At 39.4% G+C, this 14620-nt stretch overlaps 1 protein-coding gene across 1 annotated transcript in view; it reads left to right on the forward strand.

Annotated features, from left to right (window-relative positions):
• Window positions 1-14620, forward strand: part of adamts3 (ADAM metallopeptidase with thrombospondin type 1 motif, 3) — a 123929-nt gene that overhangs the window by 89348 nt on the left and 19961 nt on the right. The window contains exons 11-16 of the mRNA XM_084360176.1: window positions 1387-1500; window positions 2434-2579; window positions 3832-4007; window positions 5503-5636; window positions 6874-6997; window positions 11422-11502. Of these exons, the coding sequence (XP_084216302.1) occupies window positions 1387-1500; window positions 2434-2579; window positions 3832-4007; window positions 5503-5636; window positions 6874-6997; window positions 11422-11502 (775 nt within the window). The remainder of the gene's footprint in view (window positions 1-1386; window positions 1501-2433; window positions 2580-3831; window positions 4008-5502; window positions 5637-6873; window positions 6998-11421; window positions 11503-14620) is intronic.

Consider the following 14620-nt stretch of genomic DNA (forward strand, 5'->3'; position numbering starts at 1 on the left):
ATGGAAAGAAATGTACTTGAATACATCTAATACAGATTTTGATGACAGATTTACTTAGAAAACACTCCAAGACATTCAGCAGGGTGCCAGATTACAGCTAACAATAGATAATGATGCTGATTGTCTGATGATGGCCATGGGGAGTATTTCAATCTTATCCAGAGTCATTAGAGATTTGATCAAGGATGAATTGTGTTAACAGTGTAAGTGAGCCTAAAGTGAGTCAGACTGGAGCTATGTCAGTTTTAAGTTATCATCTGCTACACCTGCCAGTCAAAGACCATTACATTTTAATTGAACATATTAAAAGTCCTTTATCTTGTCTTTGGTCCATTTAGTTGGTTGCAATCTGCAACCTCACCAACAGATGCCACTAAATCCTACACACTGACCCCCGGTGTGTCCCCCATCAGATATTGTAGAAAAGATTTTTTTGAGGTGAAAATTATGTTGTTTTTTTTGTAAAAACATACAGCTTGTCTTGAACAAAACTTTTGCTTCTTTGTCTTAAAAGTTACCACATCATAAAGATCTCATAAATGGCCACAAGGTGGCGATGTTGGATCCCGGTCTTAACTTCACTTGTCACCAAATTAATCACATTGCCCATTGCCAAACCGCCCCCAATTTGTTAAGTTTCTGCTCGGCAATGTTTCTACTATTAAGCATCAGCTGCATAGCGGAGTATTTTGACAGAAGACGTGATCAAGTCAAGATAGATAGGATGTGGACATCAGGGAAGCAGATCCAAACAAATTGTCTATTTTATGAAGAGTTGATGCTCAAAAAACAACAACCAATGTATTTGGTTGAGACAGTTATAAAATCTTACAGCACTCTTAAAACAAATAGTTTGCAGAGCACAGATTTATAGTTTAGCACCAGGTTGTGGCTATGGTAGTAAAATCAGCTACATCTCAACCTGACAGGTCTTAAGGGTCATTTTACGGCACATGTTGTCCACAAAGCCTTAAGGTATGAGGATGCACCAGGAAGGTAAGAGACCCATTTTTGAGTTCTCTGAAATCGGTCTGATAATCTCTTCTAATCCTGTAGATAATGTCTGACCTACTTCTCTAAAGAGGGTCCAACAATAAACTGTTCCCACAGCAAGCTTTCATAATCCCTTCATCTTTAGTACCTCTGATAGTGGAGCCCTGAACACCTCTAAACCTGTCGATCAGAGTGTGACTGTAAAATACGTACATACTTTTAAGTAAAACTTCCTCTTGTATCAGACTTTATAACATCAGATTTATTTGTATCAATACCATTTAAGCATTTCACAGCTGGATTTTTTTTTTTGTATTAGTTTAAAAAAACTATTATTAATTTTCATACACAGTACATGAGCTCACTTAGCTTTTCCTCTTTTTTATGTTTCAGTTTCGCACATTCGACCCATGTAAACAGCTGTGGTGCAGTCATCCAGACAACCCTTACTTCTGCAAAACCAAGAAGGGACCCCCTCTCGACGGGACTGAGTGTGCTCCTGGAAAAGTAAGTTAGTCAGTTACACTCGAGAATATCAACACATTATTGTTGTTTTTGGTTGTGAAATAAAATATCAGAGACTTTCTCTGTGAACACAAAATACATTTTTCTCTTAAATGTTGAGCATATATTTGTTAAAATTTGTGTTAGTGAGCACATCTCATTTGCCAAGATAATCCATCCACCTGGCTGGTGTGGCATAAGATCCTTAATAAACAGCATGATTTATTTCGCAGGTGTACGTTGGACTGATCAGTATAAAAGGCACTTTGGAAAGGTGATCTCTTGAGACTGTCTGGTTAGGGACCATCTCTCCATTCCTCTTAATCTTGGCAAAGGAGAAAGTGCTCACTAACAAACTTGAGCCTCATATGTGCACAGAAAGAGTCTCATATCGTTTACTGAAATTCATGAAAAATGGGAGCCTTTTTTTAAAAAAGGGATTTGTCTACATAAAAATGTGATCAATATGACCTTTAACATCTTATTCCAAAACCACGGACCTCAACTCTTCTGGGAAGGTCTACCAAATGTTGAGCATGACTGCAGGGATTTTTTTCCCTTTCAGGTCCAAAGTTTTCAACACTGACCAGGTTGAGGTCAGGGCTCTGGGCAGGCCAGTCAAGTTCTTTCACACCAAACTGGGGCAAGCATTTTTTAGAGACCTTGAAAGGGCCCTACCCAAAACCATTGACACGAAGTTTGAAGCACAATGTTAACAGAATCTAATATTTTTGGATTATGTAAAATCTAAATTTCCCTTAACTGGAACCAAGGAACAAAGGCCAAATCGTAAGCAGAAAAAAAGAAAAACAGCTTCAAACTAAGCATATTGTGTATTTTCATATATCCCTATATTATTATTTACTGAGTGTAGAAAGTAAAGAGGCTTTTGCTTTTTGTATTTTCCTCTTTCCTCTACCTTGCCATCCTTTTTAGTGGTGCTACAAAGGTCACTGCATGTGGAAGAACCCTAATCAGGTCAAGCAAGATGGCGTCTGGGGCTCCTGGAGCAAATTTGGCTCCTGCTCGCGCTCGTGTGGAACTGGAGTTCGCTTCCGCACACGTCAGTGCAACAACCCAGCGTGAGTAGAAAAGCAATAATGACATGATTTGGTTTTGTGAGAAGTAATGAAGTAATGGGGGATACTGATCTTAAATGGCAGTGACAATCAGATCATTTTATTTTGAAGGCATCCAAACCTAGAAAGAATCCTTCCATACAGATACTGAATAAAAGATTCATATTACTTTTGTTTTGAGATTTTTCTCTCCAGAAAAAAAAAAAACAGAAAGAGGCCGAGGAGGAATGCACACCGTGGTGCTGACCACGAGGAATACAGAAATGTGCAGTAGAAAAATTGCACGCTACAAAAAAATGCTTTAATAAGACTTTATTGAAGCAGAAGCCTCAATGCTTTAATAAAAGTACTTTAATAACACATTTTTATACAAGTGTGCAACTATTTTACTGCACATTTTTCAAACACCGAAAATGACTCATCTTTACACTACACTGACAAGCAACCTCTTGCAGCCTTCAGAGTAATGACTGCCCTCTTTAAGTCGTGTCATGTGTCAGGGAAAACGTCTCAAGAACAAGGTTGGGCTTGTTGGTGGGTTCAAATCAGCATGTGACAGAAAGCCGCCGTTTGCATCCTATCTCAAACCAACATTCAACTGTGGCTTCTTCTAAGCATGACAACAATGTTTTCCTAACTTCACCCATGACGATGATGTTCCCCTTACCTTAAAGCAACATTATGTGGAAATTGGCATTTTGTATTCAAATGTTTTATCATGTTATAGATTGTCACGTTATTTTAGCTCATTGCTGTAAATTGCAAAATGCAATATACTACATATTACAAGTTACTTTCATTTTAAAGTAATATATTAAGTTGCAGTGTTACTGTCTGCATAGAGTAAAAGATTGAAACCATTCTTGTATACCAGCCAAAGATTTTGTACGGACAAAACAAACACGTTAGAACGTGAGCTTTAGAGGTGCAGGTAAGCATACAGGCTTTCAGTTTGCATCATTCGTTACACATTAAAATATATGAAGGGCTGAAATACATCATGTAAGCACCTCACAGAAAACAGACATGTAATAGTTGAATACAAAGGTGGGCAATACTAATGTGTGGTATTGGTAATGATCAATTAGTTGCTCTGTACACCATGACAGACAGCACCTCGTTAGAATGATTCATTTAAGCTTCTTGGCATTTTAGCATCGTTTTTTAAGCAGGATTTATTTCCAGATCCTTGGCCTCAAAGAAGTGCACACTGTGTGCTCGGCTCCTCTGATGTTCATCCGCTTCCTTCCTCCAGGCCCTCCAACGGTGGCCAGGACTGCCCAGGGGTGAACTACGAGTATCAGCTATGTAACACTGACGACTGCCCCAAGCACTTCGAAGATTTCCGCGCCCAGCAGTGCCAGCTACGCAACTCCCACTTTGAGTTCCAAAATGCCAAGCACCACTGGTTGCCCTACGAGCATCCCGATGGTACGCCAGAAAAATGTCAAACAGATCTTTTTGTTCCAGTGTGAGGGTTCGTTTTTTAAAGCCAAGAAAAGAGAACAATGAAAGTCAACAAGGGCAGGGGATCTGTCTTCTCTCAGCAAGAGAAAACAATATCTTAAGAAGCATATTATATATCCAAAACAGGGATTTTCCCCACTGTTTTAGACAGTTTCCGCATACTGACCACGCTATTTCGTGCAGAGGGAGCATTTTCTATTGTGTTTTGTGTCTTTCTTTTAGTTTTTGCATTCTCGTCCTTTCCCCTTCTCTTTCTCTTTTTTTGCTTTCCCATCACTGAGCCAATAATCAGAGTTTAAAACCACCCGAGCTCAAAATGTGCCCGTTCTGCATGGGCGATGCATCTCTACAGTGTAGATACAAAACTTGTATCCTATTTCAAAGTCTGCACTCTTTCAGACGTTGCTTTTATCCAGCCTCGCTCTGTGGAGCTGCTTGTCACTTATTGAACCTAAGTATTTTGAAAGTCTTTTATGTAGAGAAGAAATATGAAATCCTACTGAGAAACTGCAGAGACAAGACAGTAGTGGAAGTAGGAACCCATTGTTCTATGAAAAGGAGAGTGTAGTGTTTGATTTGACAATCAAGTATGAGGTACAAGAAAAAGTCCATGGTCATATATGTGCTTACTGTATACTGTATATTGATAATATTCTTGTATAAGATTGGTGTGTATGCACAAATGAATATATTTTATTAATCAATATTGGGTAATATATACATAGTTTAAAGCTTAAGCCTACTGACCAAGCTGCAGAATTTGAGGACTTGGGAGTGAGAACGTGTTGAACATCGCATAAATCATTAGTTTGGCACAGTGATAACTGAACTGTAACATCATCAATCATGTCTCACAAAGTCTTTTTAGGTGGAAAATATGCAGAGCATTACACTTGGTAAAAAACAAAGATTGGGGGTTTTCAAAACATGTGCAAACTTAAGTTAATATTTTAACCCCCTCTATGATATGTCTCACTCTCATTATATGTTTTTCTGATTTTTATGTGTGCTGCATTTTCTTGCTTTATCATTGTGAAATTTTGAGACCACAACAGAATCAACCAATTTTTGATGGTGGTTTATTGGAGGGTGTCTCTCAAGCCAGCTTGTGTCCACAGTTATTTTTACATGCGTTTGGCCTGCTAGTTGTGTTGTCAAAAGTATCGAAATATAGAAAAGACACTGACTATTTAAAATGGTTTCTGCAGGTTGACAAGATTAAAACTGTAGGTCATTCTAGCCATTACCAAGTAAAAGTTGCATTGATTTAGAAACATAAACTGGTTCAAGTAGGTGAAGGCTTTCTGTTATTTATGTGATTTATGGATCTTTTAATGTTACATCGAATATGTTCTACTTTAGAAAGTATGTAAGAAATTATCAAAAAACATGATATTCTTGATTTTCCCAGTTGCATTTTCAATCCAATAATCTAATAATCTAATCTGTTGATTTGTAGCCAACAAGAGATGCCACTTGTACTGCCAGTCGAAGGAAACAGGAGATGTGGCGTACATGAAGCAGCTGGTGCATGATGGGACACGATGCTCCTACAAAGATGCCTACAGTATCTGCGTGCGTGGAGAGTGTGTGGTAAGGACGTGTTTTAACATGGACATGATGCTGCAGTCTGTTTTGAAAGCACTGCGGGACCTAATGATATGACATAGGGTGATGTTGGTGCTCCTGAGTGTTCGCTCCTGAGTATTATACAGAAGCTTTATGATCATGTTTTGATTCCTATGTAGGTACATATTATTCATGTTGTTTGTTTTTTTCATGCAACTGCTTGTTCACAGTGTGTTCAAGGCAGTCAAGCAGAAATGATAACAGCTATGTTGAATACCAAATTTGACGGGGATTTGATGCATTTTATGGAAGGAGAAGGGAAGTAATTTAATTACCCATGACACAAGAGTTATAAGTCACATAATATAAAGTACCTTAAGAATGCCCACACGATATTTATATGGATATTTATAACTTCTTTATTGGCCCTCAGTAAAATTTTATGACGTTAATATCTGTCAACGCATTTTGGCAATATACTGCTGTCAAGCAAACACTGAGGGAACTCAGTAATGCATTGTAGGTGGGTGACAAGTAATGTCGTAGGCCACCTCCTCTGTGGTTCCAGCTTGACATAGATGGATTCTTCTCCTCCGTAATCGAATGGCACAACACAGGAGGGCCAACTCCTCAGGTCAAGACGCTGCTGTCCACTTACAGGAGAAAAGTAATTCCTTTGAGGAAAACAATGTAAACATCTTGGCCAGAGAAAACAGATGGTTTGAAAGAGGAATAAAAGAATCCATCTATGTCAAGCTGGAATGACCGTCTTTGAACGGAGGAGGTGGCCTACGACATTACTCATCACCCACCTACAATGCAGTGCTGAGTTCCCTCCCCAGACAGCTTAACAACCATTCACACCTGGGCTCACCTAGCCCCAGCAACCCACATGAAGGCCAGTTGAGTCAACCACCCACAAGTGGCCCTAATGACTCTGAAACTCAGAGCTCACAGGTGTCCTTAATGACTCTGTAAGGACACTCCCACACAGAGTTTAAAAGCCTGCACCTCCCCTCCTGTTAGTTAGAAGAGAAGAAGAATCTCTGATGAGAGGTGAAAGGTCATCAAGAAACTGAAACAAGTCCAGCTGCCTACGATATAGTACTCAGATTGTACTTAGTTAAATCCCAACACAGCCAAAAACTCATGAAGTCAACTGACAGGTCAGCTTCTCATTAAAGACATGTTGTAAATTTTACAGTTCAAAGGCTTAAAATGAATTTCAGCTCACCTGTCTAATCGTTTTCTTGCCCTCCAGAAAGTCGGGTGCGACAGAGAGATCGGCTCCACCAAAGTCGAGGACAAATGTGGCGTTTGTGGTGGGGACAACTCCCACTGCCGCACCGTTAAAGGAACCTTCACCAGAACACCTAAAAAACCTGGTAAGAGCACGTGGAACGAGTAGAAACAAAACATCCACAGACAGATTTGTTTCTGTTTTTTACATGAACAGTTTTTCCCTAATTCTTTCCCTGCATGTTTTCTCAGTTTGTTCATTCGGCAGACTGTCTTCAACAATGAATGTTTATAATCAATGACAAACGCTGAGAGTGAGTGATTAACCTTAATTAGACATACAGATGCTGCACTGTACACTGTACTGATTTACACTCGTATGATGAGGCTGGTGTTAGTCTATCATTGCTTTTATCGTCAAGACCAAAACCAACAATGCTTTAGTCAGTAGTGACCTGTCTGTGGCATTCAGCCCCAAACATGTTTAAAGTATAAACAGCAGCAGAATGGTATATGGTATGCTGTATCTGGGGTTAAGTCAAAAGGCAACAGGCATTTTTGGTCTTTTAAGTGGGATTCGTCGACAGTAAGACAAATACAGCTCAGCTCCAGCCTCATCCCTGTCTAATAGCATCCTGTTTGTTGCTAGAGTCCCTTCAGTATAAGTGACTTTCTTGTTTCTTCCTGATAATATAGGCTTTTGATTTGAAAGGTCCTAATTTGAGGAAATTAAAAGGGGAGTGCAGTTTTTCTCCACCTCCCTAACTATTAAAAGAGCATCCAATCCCACAAGTAGTGATTAAAAAAGCAAAGAGGCCAGTGCTGAAAAACAGATCATGATTAGCAGGCCGAGTGCAGTACTAATAAAGCATTCATTTATAGCATTTCACTGGTTCTTTTCACATCTTAACCACCCCTACAAACAATCTCTGATTGCACTGACTCACTGTCATCACGACTGACGTGGACCAAAAACATTCCTCCTCTTTCAGAGCAAAAATTTTGTTTGGGTGAAAAACTGCTCTTAATGTGAAAAGGAAAAGTGTCGAGTGGCCTTGTCAGAGATTTTACATCTCAGCTTCGTGTGATAACACACTGAGCAGAGAGCTCACTGAGGTGCAGCTGAGCTTAAATAAAGAATTTAACCATCTTTCTTTTATCTGAAATGAGAAATATTGAGAGAGCTGGCAGGTAACTCTGCAGAACTCATACAACTGGGAGCAAATACAAAAAGAACCTCTCGAATACATTCATCAACCTGACTGCTGCAATTGAGCTTTAGTCAAAAATTGCGAAAAGACTATGATTGCATTAATGCCACTCCTCTGCCTCTGCAGGGTGCAAAGGATGTACAGCTGTGTATGTTTTATTTCAATGGAAAACTGTACAAAGAGTGAATATTTAGAGAGACAGTTTAAAGGATGAATTTATAAGATATGGCCAGAATTTTAGTTTAAAACATTCAGAAAATTAACTTGTGAATGTGAAGACACAACAGTGTTGACGTTATGTTAAAGAGGTCAATGTATTGTGTTGCCAAGATATCTACTGAAGTTAGAGATTGTCTGATTGCCCACATAATTTCAGCTCTCTTCGCTTTTAGTGTAATAAGCGAACAAAATAAACTCACAAAATGTCAAGAAAAGAAACATTCTTACATCTATTTTTTTTGCCAAACAGTAAAATACAACCGTACACCTTTTACCAAACTAGGACAAGCTTAATATAGTTTGCTGATTTATTAACTCAACATAAAACGCACTTCATTCAAACACAACATTAACTAAATAAAATGCACCAAAATAGTCTTGGTTTGTCATTCCACAACCACCTCTGGTTTGCTCAAAATAAATTATTTATTCTAACCTTTAAATTGCTAATTCACTGAGTAAGATCTGAACATTTTCCAACTCTACATGCGATTTTCACGGCTGACTGAGCCATGAGTCAATTAGCTAACGGTAGATAGCTAAAACCGAGGATAGTTAGCAAAGAGCAGCAGCTATGTTTGTGGAGCTGCCTTCAAATTCTGGCCATATTTTACTAATGACACCTTTAATTATACCTGTCAATTACAGATGCTGGGTCACATCTGTAATGTTAAATGTGTGAGCTGTACTGTTGCAGGAGAAAAGCCAGATATTGTTGAGTGTCTTTGTAAATGAAAAGAACAGCCCTACAGGGATACTGATTTTCACAAGAGCACAGATGTGCTGAAAAGCCTCCACCTCGTGTAGATCATTTCATTTCTCTTTGATCACATCAGAATTTGCAGTCGTGCTAATGAATGACTCTGTAAGGAAGGTGCAGAGTGACACGGCGGTGTGCTGACAGCTCTCACAGCCTTCACATCGAACAGTTGGTTTCATTTGGATTAGGACCCTGACTAATTAGCAGAGAAATAATTAAGCCCCCCTTTTATTTATTTATATATTTATTTATGTATCTATCAATAAAGTAAGTTTGTTTTCTTCATCATCCTTACAAGTTCATTTATGAATTGTGCTTTACCTTTATACAGACTTTAATACAAGCGTCATCCTTCAGGTTATCTCCCCTCTGCAGCTACATAGGGCACGCACACACACACACGCACACACACACAGACACACACACACTCAATTAGAAAACAAGCTGGATGTTTTGCTTGCCAATGCAAAACTCAACAGCTGTGCAGTGTTAAACTGAATGAGTGCGAGAAAGTGGTTTACTTCCTTTTTTGAAATTGTGTCTTCGCATCGACCGCCAGCATGAAGGGAGTAACTCGTATCGGTTTCATGATGCCATCATGGAGAGCGTCACAGAAAAAGGAAAATGTACTTTCTGAGATATCGGACATGACGGCTTCATCAAACCGTTCCAGGTTGTGCTTTGTTGAAACTGTGATCATTTCCTTTTTTATTTCCCTTAACATCTCACTCTCATTTAACCACTCACGTTTTTCAACAGGGAAACAGTTAAGCAAGAGAGCCCAAAAAGAAACTCCTATGTTGGAAAACACAATATGCAAGTATCCAGTGTTCCTGAATCCCTCACAGCCTCTTTTCTAGCATTTTCTGTCCAGCTTGTAGTGCAGATGGATGCCTAACGCTGTAGAGACCTAGAGAGACGAGTTATATTGTATATGCTGCTGTTTCTGCTGTTCCTTGTTACTAATCAAGTGTCTGTTTAGGTCTGACTCAACTGCCTTAGCTGTCATGGGATCTTTACACAGTCAAATATTTTTTATACGTATGGTCATTTAATGTAAATGTCTCCTGTGCGGTTGCTTCAACAGCCTAACAAACTAACTTTTAAGTTGTTGTGCAGATAAAAATGTCACATTAAATCAACCTGCAGACCTTTGGAGGCAATCTGGGATGTTGTTGGCCATTTACAGCCTGATTGATTGAACCTCAACTGGCACGCTGGTGCTCGGTTCAGCCCAAGCACCCACCCACAGGGTCTTCAGACAACTAGCTTGTGTGCAGTATTTCCTATCCTCTAACTCTGAAATCAGTATGTAATTTCCGACTTGGGGTTCTGAAATTGGCTGCTATCAGATGATGTTGTCCCAGACATGACAGGGCACCTTTTGCCATTTTCCTTGCAATTTATGTCTTCAGAATAATTTAGAGTGAGCAGCACCAGCTACTCTGCCATCTATTGTGACCTCGGTTGAACCCTGCGACGGTGTGCCAGTCGCATTCATAATCAACTCAGCGGCACCGCCGAGTCTGCATCAGGAGGCTGTCAAATTTAAGGGCGAGTAATTACACGCCAGTAGTTCACTCCTGGTGATTGACAGGCGTCACCCTGCCAGCAACAACAGTTTGGCTCCTCATCCAATGTGAATTCCTCTGGTACCTGCTATGCCAAATAAATATGCCTCCACTGTAGGTGATATGTTGCAGAGAAACAATGAGACGGTGAGCCGGAGAGGAAACATCGTGTGACTAACTACCTCATTGATTTTATTTTGAAGGGAAGACCAGAGGAGCCTTCTCTTTGCCCAAAGGAGCTCGAAATGTGTTTTTAAATGAAACTGAAGACTCTAGAAATGTACTTGGTGAGTGACGGTAGGTTTGTAAGTGGTGGACATCCCGGACAGAAGGTGACTTTGCTGAACTTTAGTCTGAAAAACCTTTTACTTTTGCCTCATTGAAACATGCCTCAGGGCTCTTTTCATTCACATCCTGTCTGCACATGTTCATTATGAATTCAGCGGAAAGGGAGTTATTTTTGAGAGGCTTTCATTTGTGTAGCAATACAAATATGTTTTTTCTATTTTTTAAAGACCCTTCGATGACACAACAGATGGATGTGAATGAGAGGCCGTTTTCAATGAAACTCTTAGCTGCAGCCTTCTACAGGGCAGAGGAAAGCTGACGTAGACATTTACCATTTTCTTTTTTTTTCTCCTTCAAACCACCTCATAGAGCAAAGTGGACCAAACTTCTGATACATGCGTGATGTCCACCACTGCAAACGAAAATATTGTTTTTGTATCTGCTTAACTTACCTGTCTCTTTCTCATCTTTCCTAACCCCCCTCTTCTACTTCTGCTGACGCTGCTGCAAACTGCACAAAGGTTACCTTAAGATGTTTCTCATTCCTCCTGGAGCTAGACATGTGATCATCCAAGAACATGAGGCCTCCCCTCAAATTCTTGGTAAGTCCGACGCCCGAACACAAACGCATGAATGAAATCAGAGGATTTAATAAAACACCTTCTTCCTCATGCTTCCCTGGAAGACTAATGAAAAACACAGGCTATACTGTTAAATCATAGATTATAGACTATGAATAATTTATTCTCTAAGTCGTCACCTCCCAGGCTGAGAAAATTACTCTTCAATTTGTTCATTCATTATTCATTGATCTAGATTAGCGGGCTCTTTCTGTACTGCAAAATGGGACTGCATTTTTATTTATTTATTTGGCATTTAATTTTTCTTGATGTGAGATGAAATCACAGTCATACTCAGGCATTTTCAGAGGGAATCTGCATTATTTGACCCTGTTACCTACCAACTATCAACATTAGTTTCTTCTAAAGAAATCATTCCTCATGTTGACCAAGTGGTTGTTATTTATGACTTGATAAAGTATTTATTCAAACCCAAACCATGATCTTTCCTCAACCCTGCTGAAGTAGAGTTTGTGCCTGATCCTAGCCAAAATGTTACCATAGCAATGTAAGATCATTTCTTTACGGGTAAACAATGTAATTTCCTGTTTAAAGTGGAGGAGTTGCTGGCGCAGTATACTATTCATGGGTACCGGGCTGTTTCTGACCATATATTGATAGGCACTGCTGTTAGCCAATCAGATTGCAATGTTGCTGCTAAGTTCTATCAATGCTGCCTTGATTTAAAACAAGCTGACAGACAGTCGTGGCTTTAATGGTTAAAGTTTCAGTAAAAGCATTCACATGAATGTGGAGCCGTATAGAGCGTAACTCCATTATCACAGCTCTGTTAAGCTCTGCTGTGAAAGGCTCTGTAGCCAGTTGATGCTCCTCTGTCCGTGTTCAAAGTTGGCTGTTAATTCTTTATGAGTTTTTTTATTTCATCTAGTGTGCTTTTGAACAAACAAACAAACACAACTTATCAGGCCTTATTAATTGTGCACATCTGTATACAACTGAAAGCAAAGTAGAAACATGAAAGTTCAGGAATTTCCCTTTTTCCCTTCAAACAAACAACCCTCCAGGTTCCCTCTAAGGATTTTGACTGACAGGCGATTGAAGGCATGAAAGAGCCGATGAATCTTTTTGTTTCTTGTTCCGTGAGTGGCCCGAGGAAAGCATGATTTATTCAGCACCAGGTGAAACGGGTCAGCATGAGTTCCTCCGCCAGAGGCAGTGTGTTTTTCAAAGAACTCTGTAAAATAATCATTTATGCTTAAGTAATTTATCTGACACTCCCGTCCTGGGATAGAGTTAGAAGGGCGGAGGGAAGAAGATAAAGATCTACATAACTAAAAGAAGTGAAACAAACTGATGTGTGGAGTCTTTGAGGTAAAAGGTTGGTTTAAAAAAGGATGTAATGAATGTACTGTAGACAGGCTGACATTCTTGTGAAGATATTGGTACAATCTCGGTCTGAAAACTCCAGGAACAAACATCTAAAGGGACTGTATAACCACACACTGGCCTGAGAGACATTCTCTCAGGATCAGTCAGATTGTATATGATTTTGAAATAAAACTTTTAAAACTTGATTTGAAGTTTACAGACCTACAAAGTGAGGCTCTCTTGGCTCTGTGTTGCTTCATCTAAACTCAAGAATGCAGTGAAGGCCTTTAAACATTAGTAGAAGATTCTCAAAGGTAAAAAAAAGAAGCTATGATGTCAGTTTTCTCCAGAAAAGGTTGGCTGATTGACTTTTAGCAAACCCCTGCGCCCCCTGAGTCACTGGTGCTAAGCCTGCCAAGCTTTCTGCTCTCACACGGCATGTAATGTAGTTTATGATGAAAACTCAACGCAATAACCAGAATAAATGTTAGCGATGTACATTTCTGCAGACCACGGAAATGTTTAACTTCTCATTTCTTTTTGTTGCAACTTGAGGTGCCATTTTGAATTTTACGTCGCCACAACACTGTGTTTATGGACTGGTTAGAGTCGGGCACAAAACCCACTTGGTTAGAGTTGGGAAAAGATCCCATTTTGGTGTAGAATACCTGGTTCTGTCACCACAAACGCAGCAAGAAATTGTCCCAAAGTAAAGAAAATAACTAACCTGTTCAGCCACAACAAATCGCTACAGAGGCTGACTTGTTTTGTAAATTGCAGTGATTGTTCTGGAGCGACATTAATTATGGTGTTCCAGGAACAATACCAGCACTGTGATATCAAATAAAACATCTTTCCCTTCTCAGAGTTTGACTGTTAATCAAGTCAAATTAATTTTAATTATATAGTCCAAAATCACATTTCACAGCTTTTCTTCAGGGGACTTTAACTGTTGCAAAATTTTAATAATCACTTCCTATTATGCATGCATGGGAGCGATGTATGAATTATATCTGCCTTGAGCCATCGAGATTGTCTTTTTATTTCCTGCTCTGGAAATATTATCTATTCCAAAAACTAGTGAGGAGAAGTGTGTCCCTCCACTCTGTCACCACCTTTGTTAATCCACTTCCAAGGTATGGTGACAGTCACCTTCCATTTTTCATATTATGCAGTTAAATCAAATTCAGGTTTGGTTTATTGTGTTTGAAAACGTCATTAGAAGGTGTTGACCTCTGCTGATTGGGGTGAAGATGATGCATCAGAGGCTCTGAATAGCTGCTCTCGCTCTGACTGTAGCTTGGGTGATAATCTTTGACAGACAGGGGGAAGTTTTCCAGCTCAATCTCCAATCAGAGTCAATTACAGATATTCCAAATATGTGATTCCAGGGTGTGCTGATATATACTGAAGAGACACTGATTTGTATGTCATACATGAATAGAGGGATGAAAAAAAGGGGGGGGGAAGGAAATATGCTTAAATTGTTATAGGCATGCATTTACTGATGTATGTCCTGTGTTATGACGTGTAACTTTTGTCTTCTCTATAAACTACTTCTGTTAATTCTGCATGAAAATAGGGATTATAGTGATAACCTCACCCTTAGAATGACTTTTTCATGTTAAAGAAGGCTTAAATCCCTCCTAAACAACTTGACCTTTCAGAAACACTTTAATCAAATTCTTTAAACAGCAGAGTCGGGGTAGGAGGTCGATGCACGTTAAGTTTTGTCGTTTTATAAAGATGAACCGGGGGACCTGAATAATGC

This window comes from Pagrus pagrus (assembly GCF_965226575.1).
Source record: "Pagrus pagrus genome assembly, chromosome: 8".
Classification (NCBI taxonomy): domain Eukaryota; kingdom Metazoa; phylum Chordata; class Actinopteri; order Spariformes; family Sparidae; genus Pagrus; species Pagrus pagrus.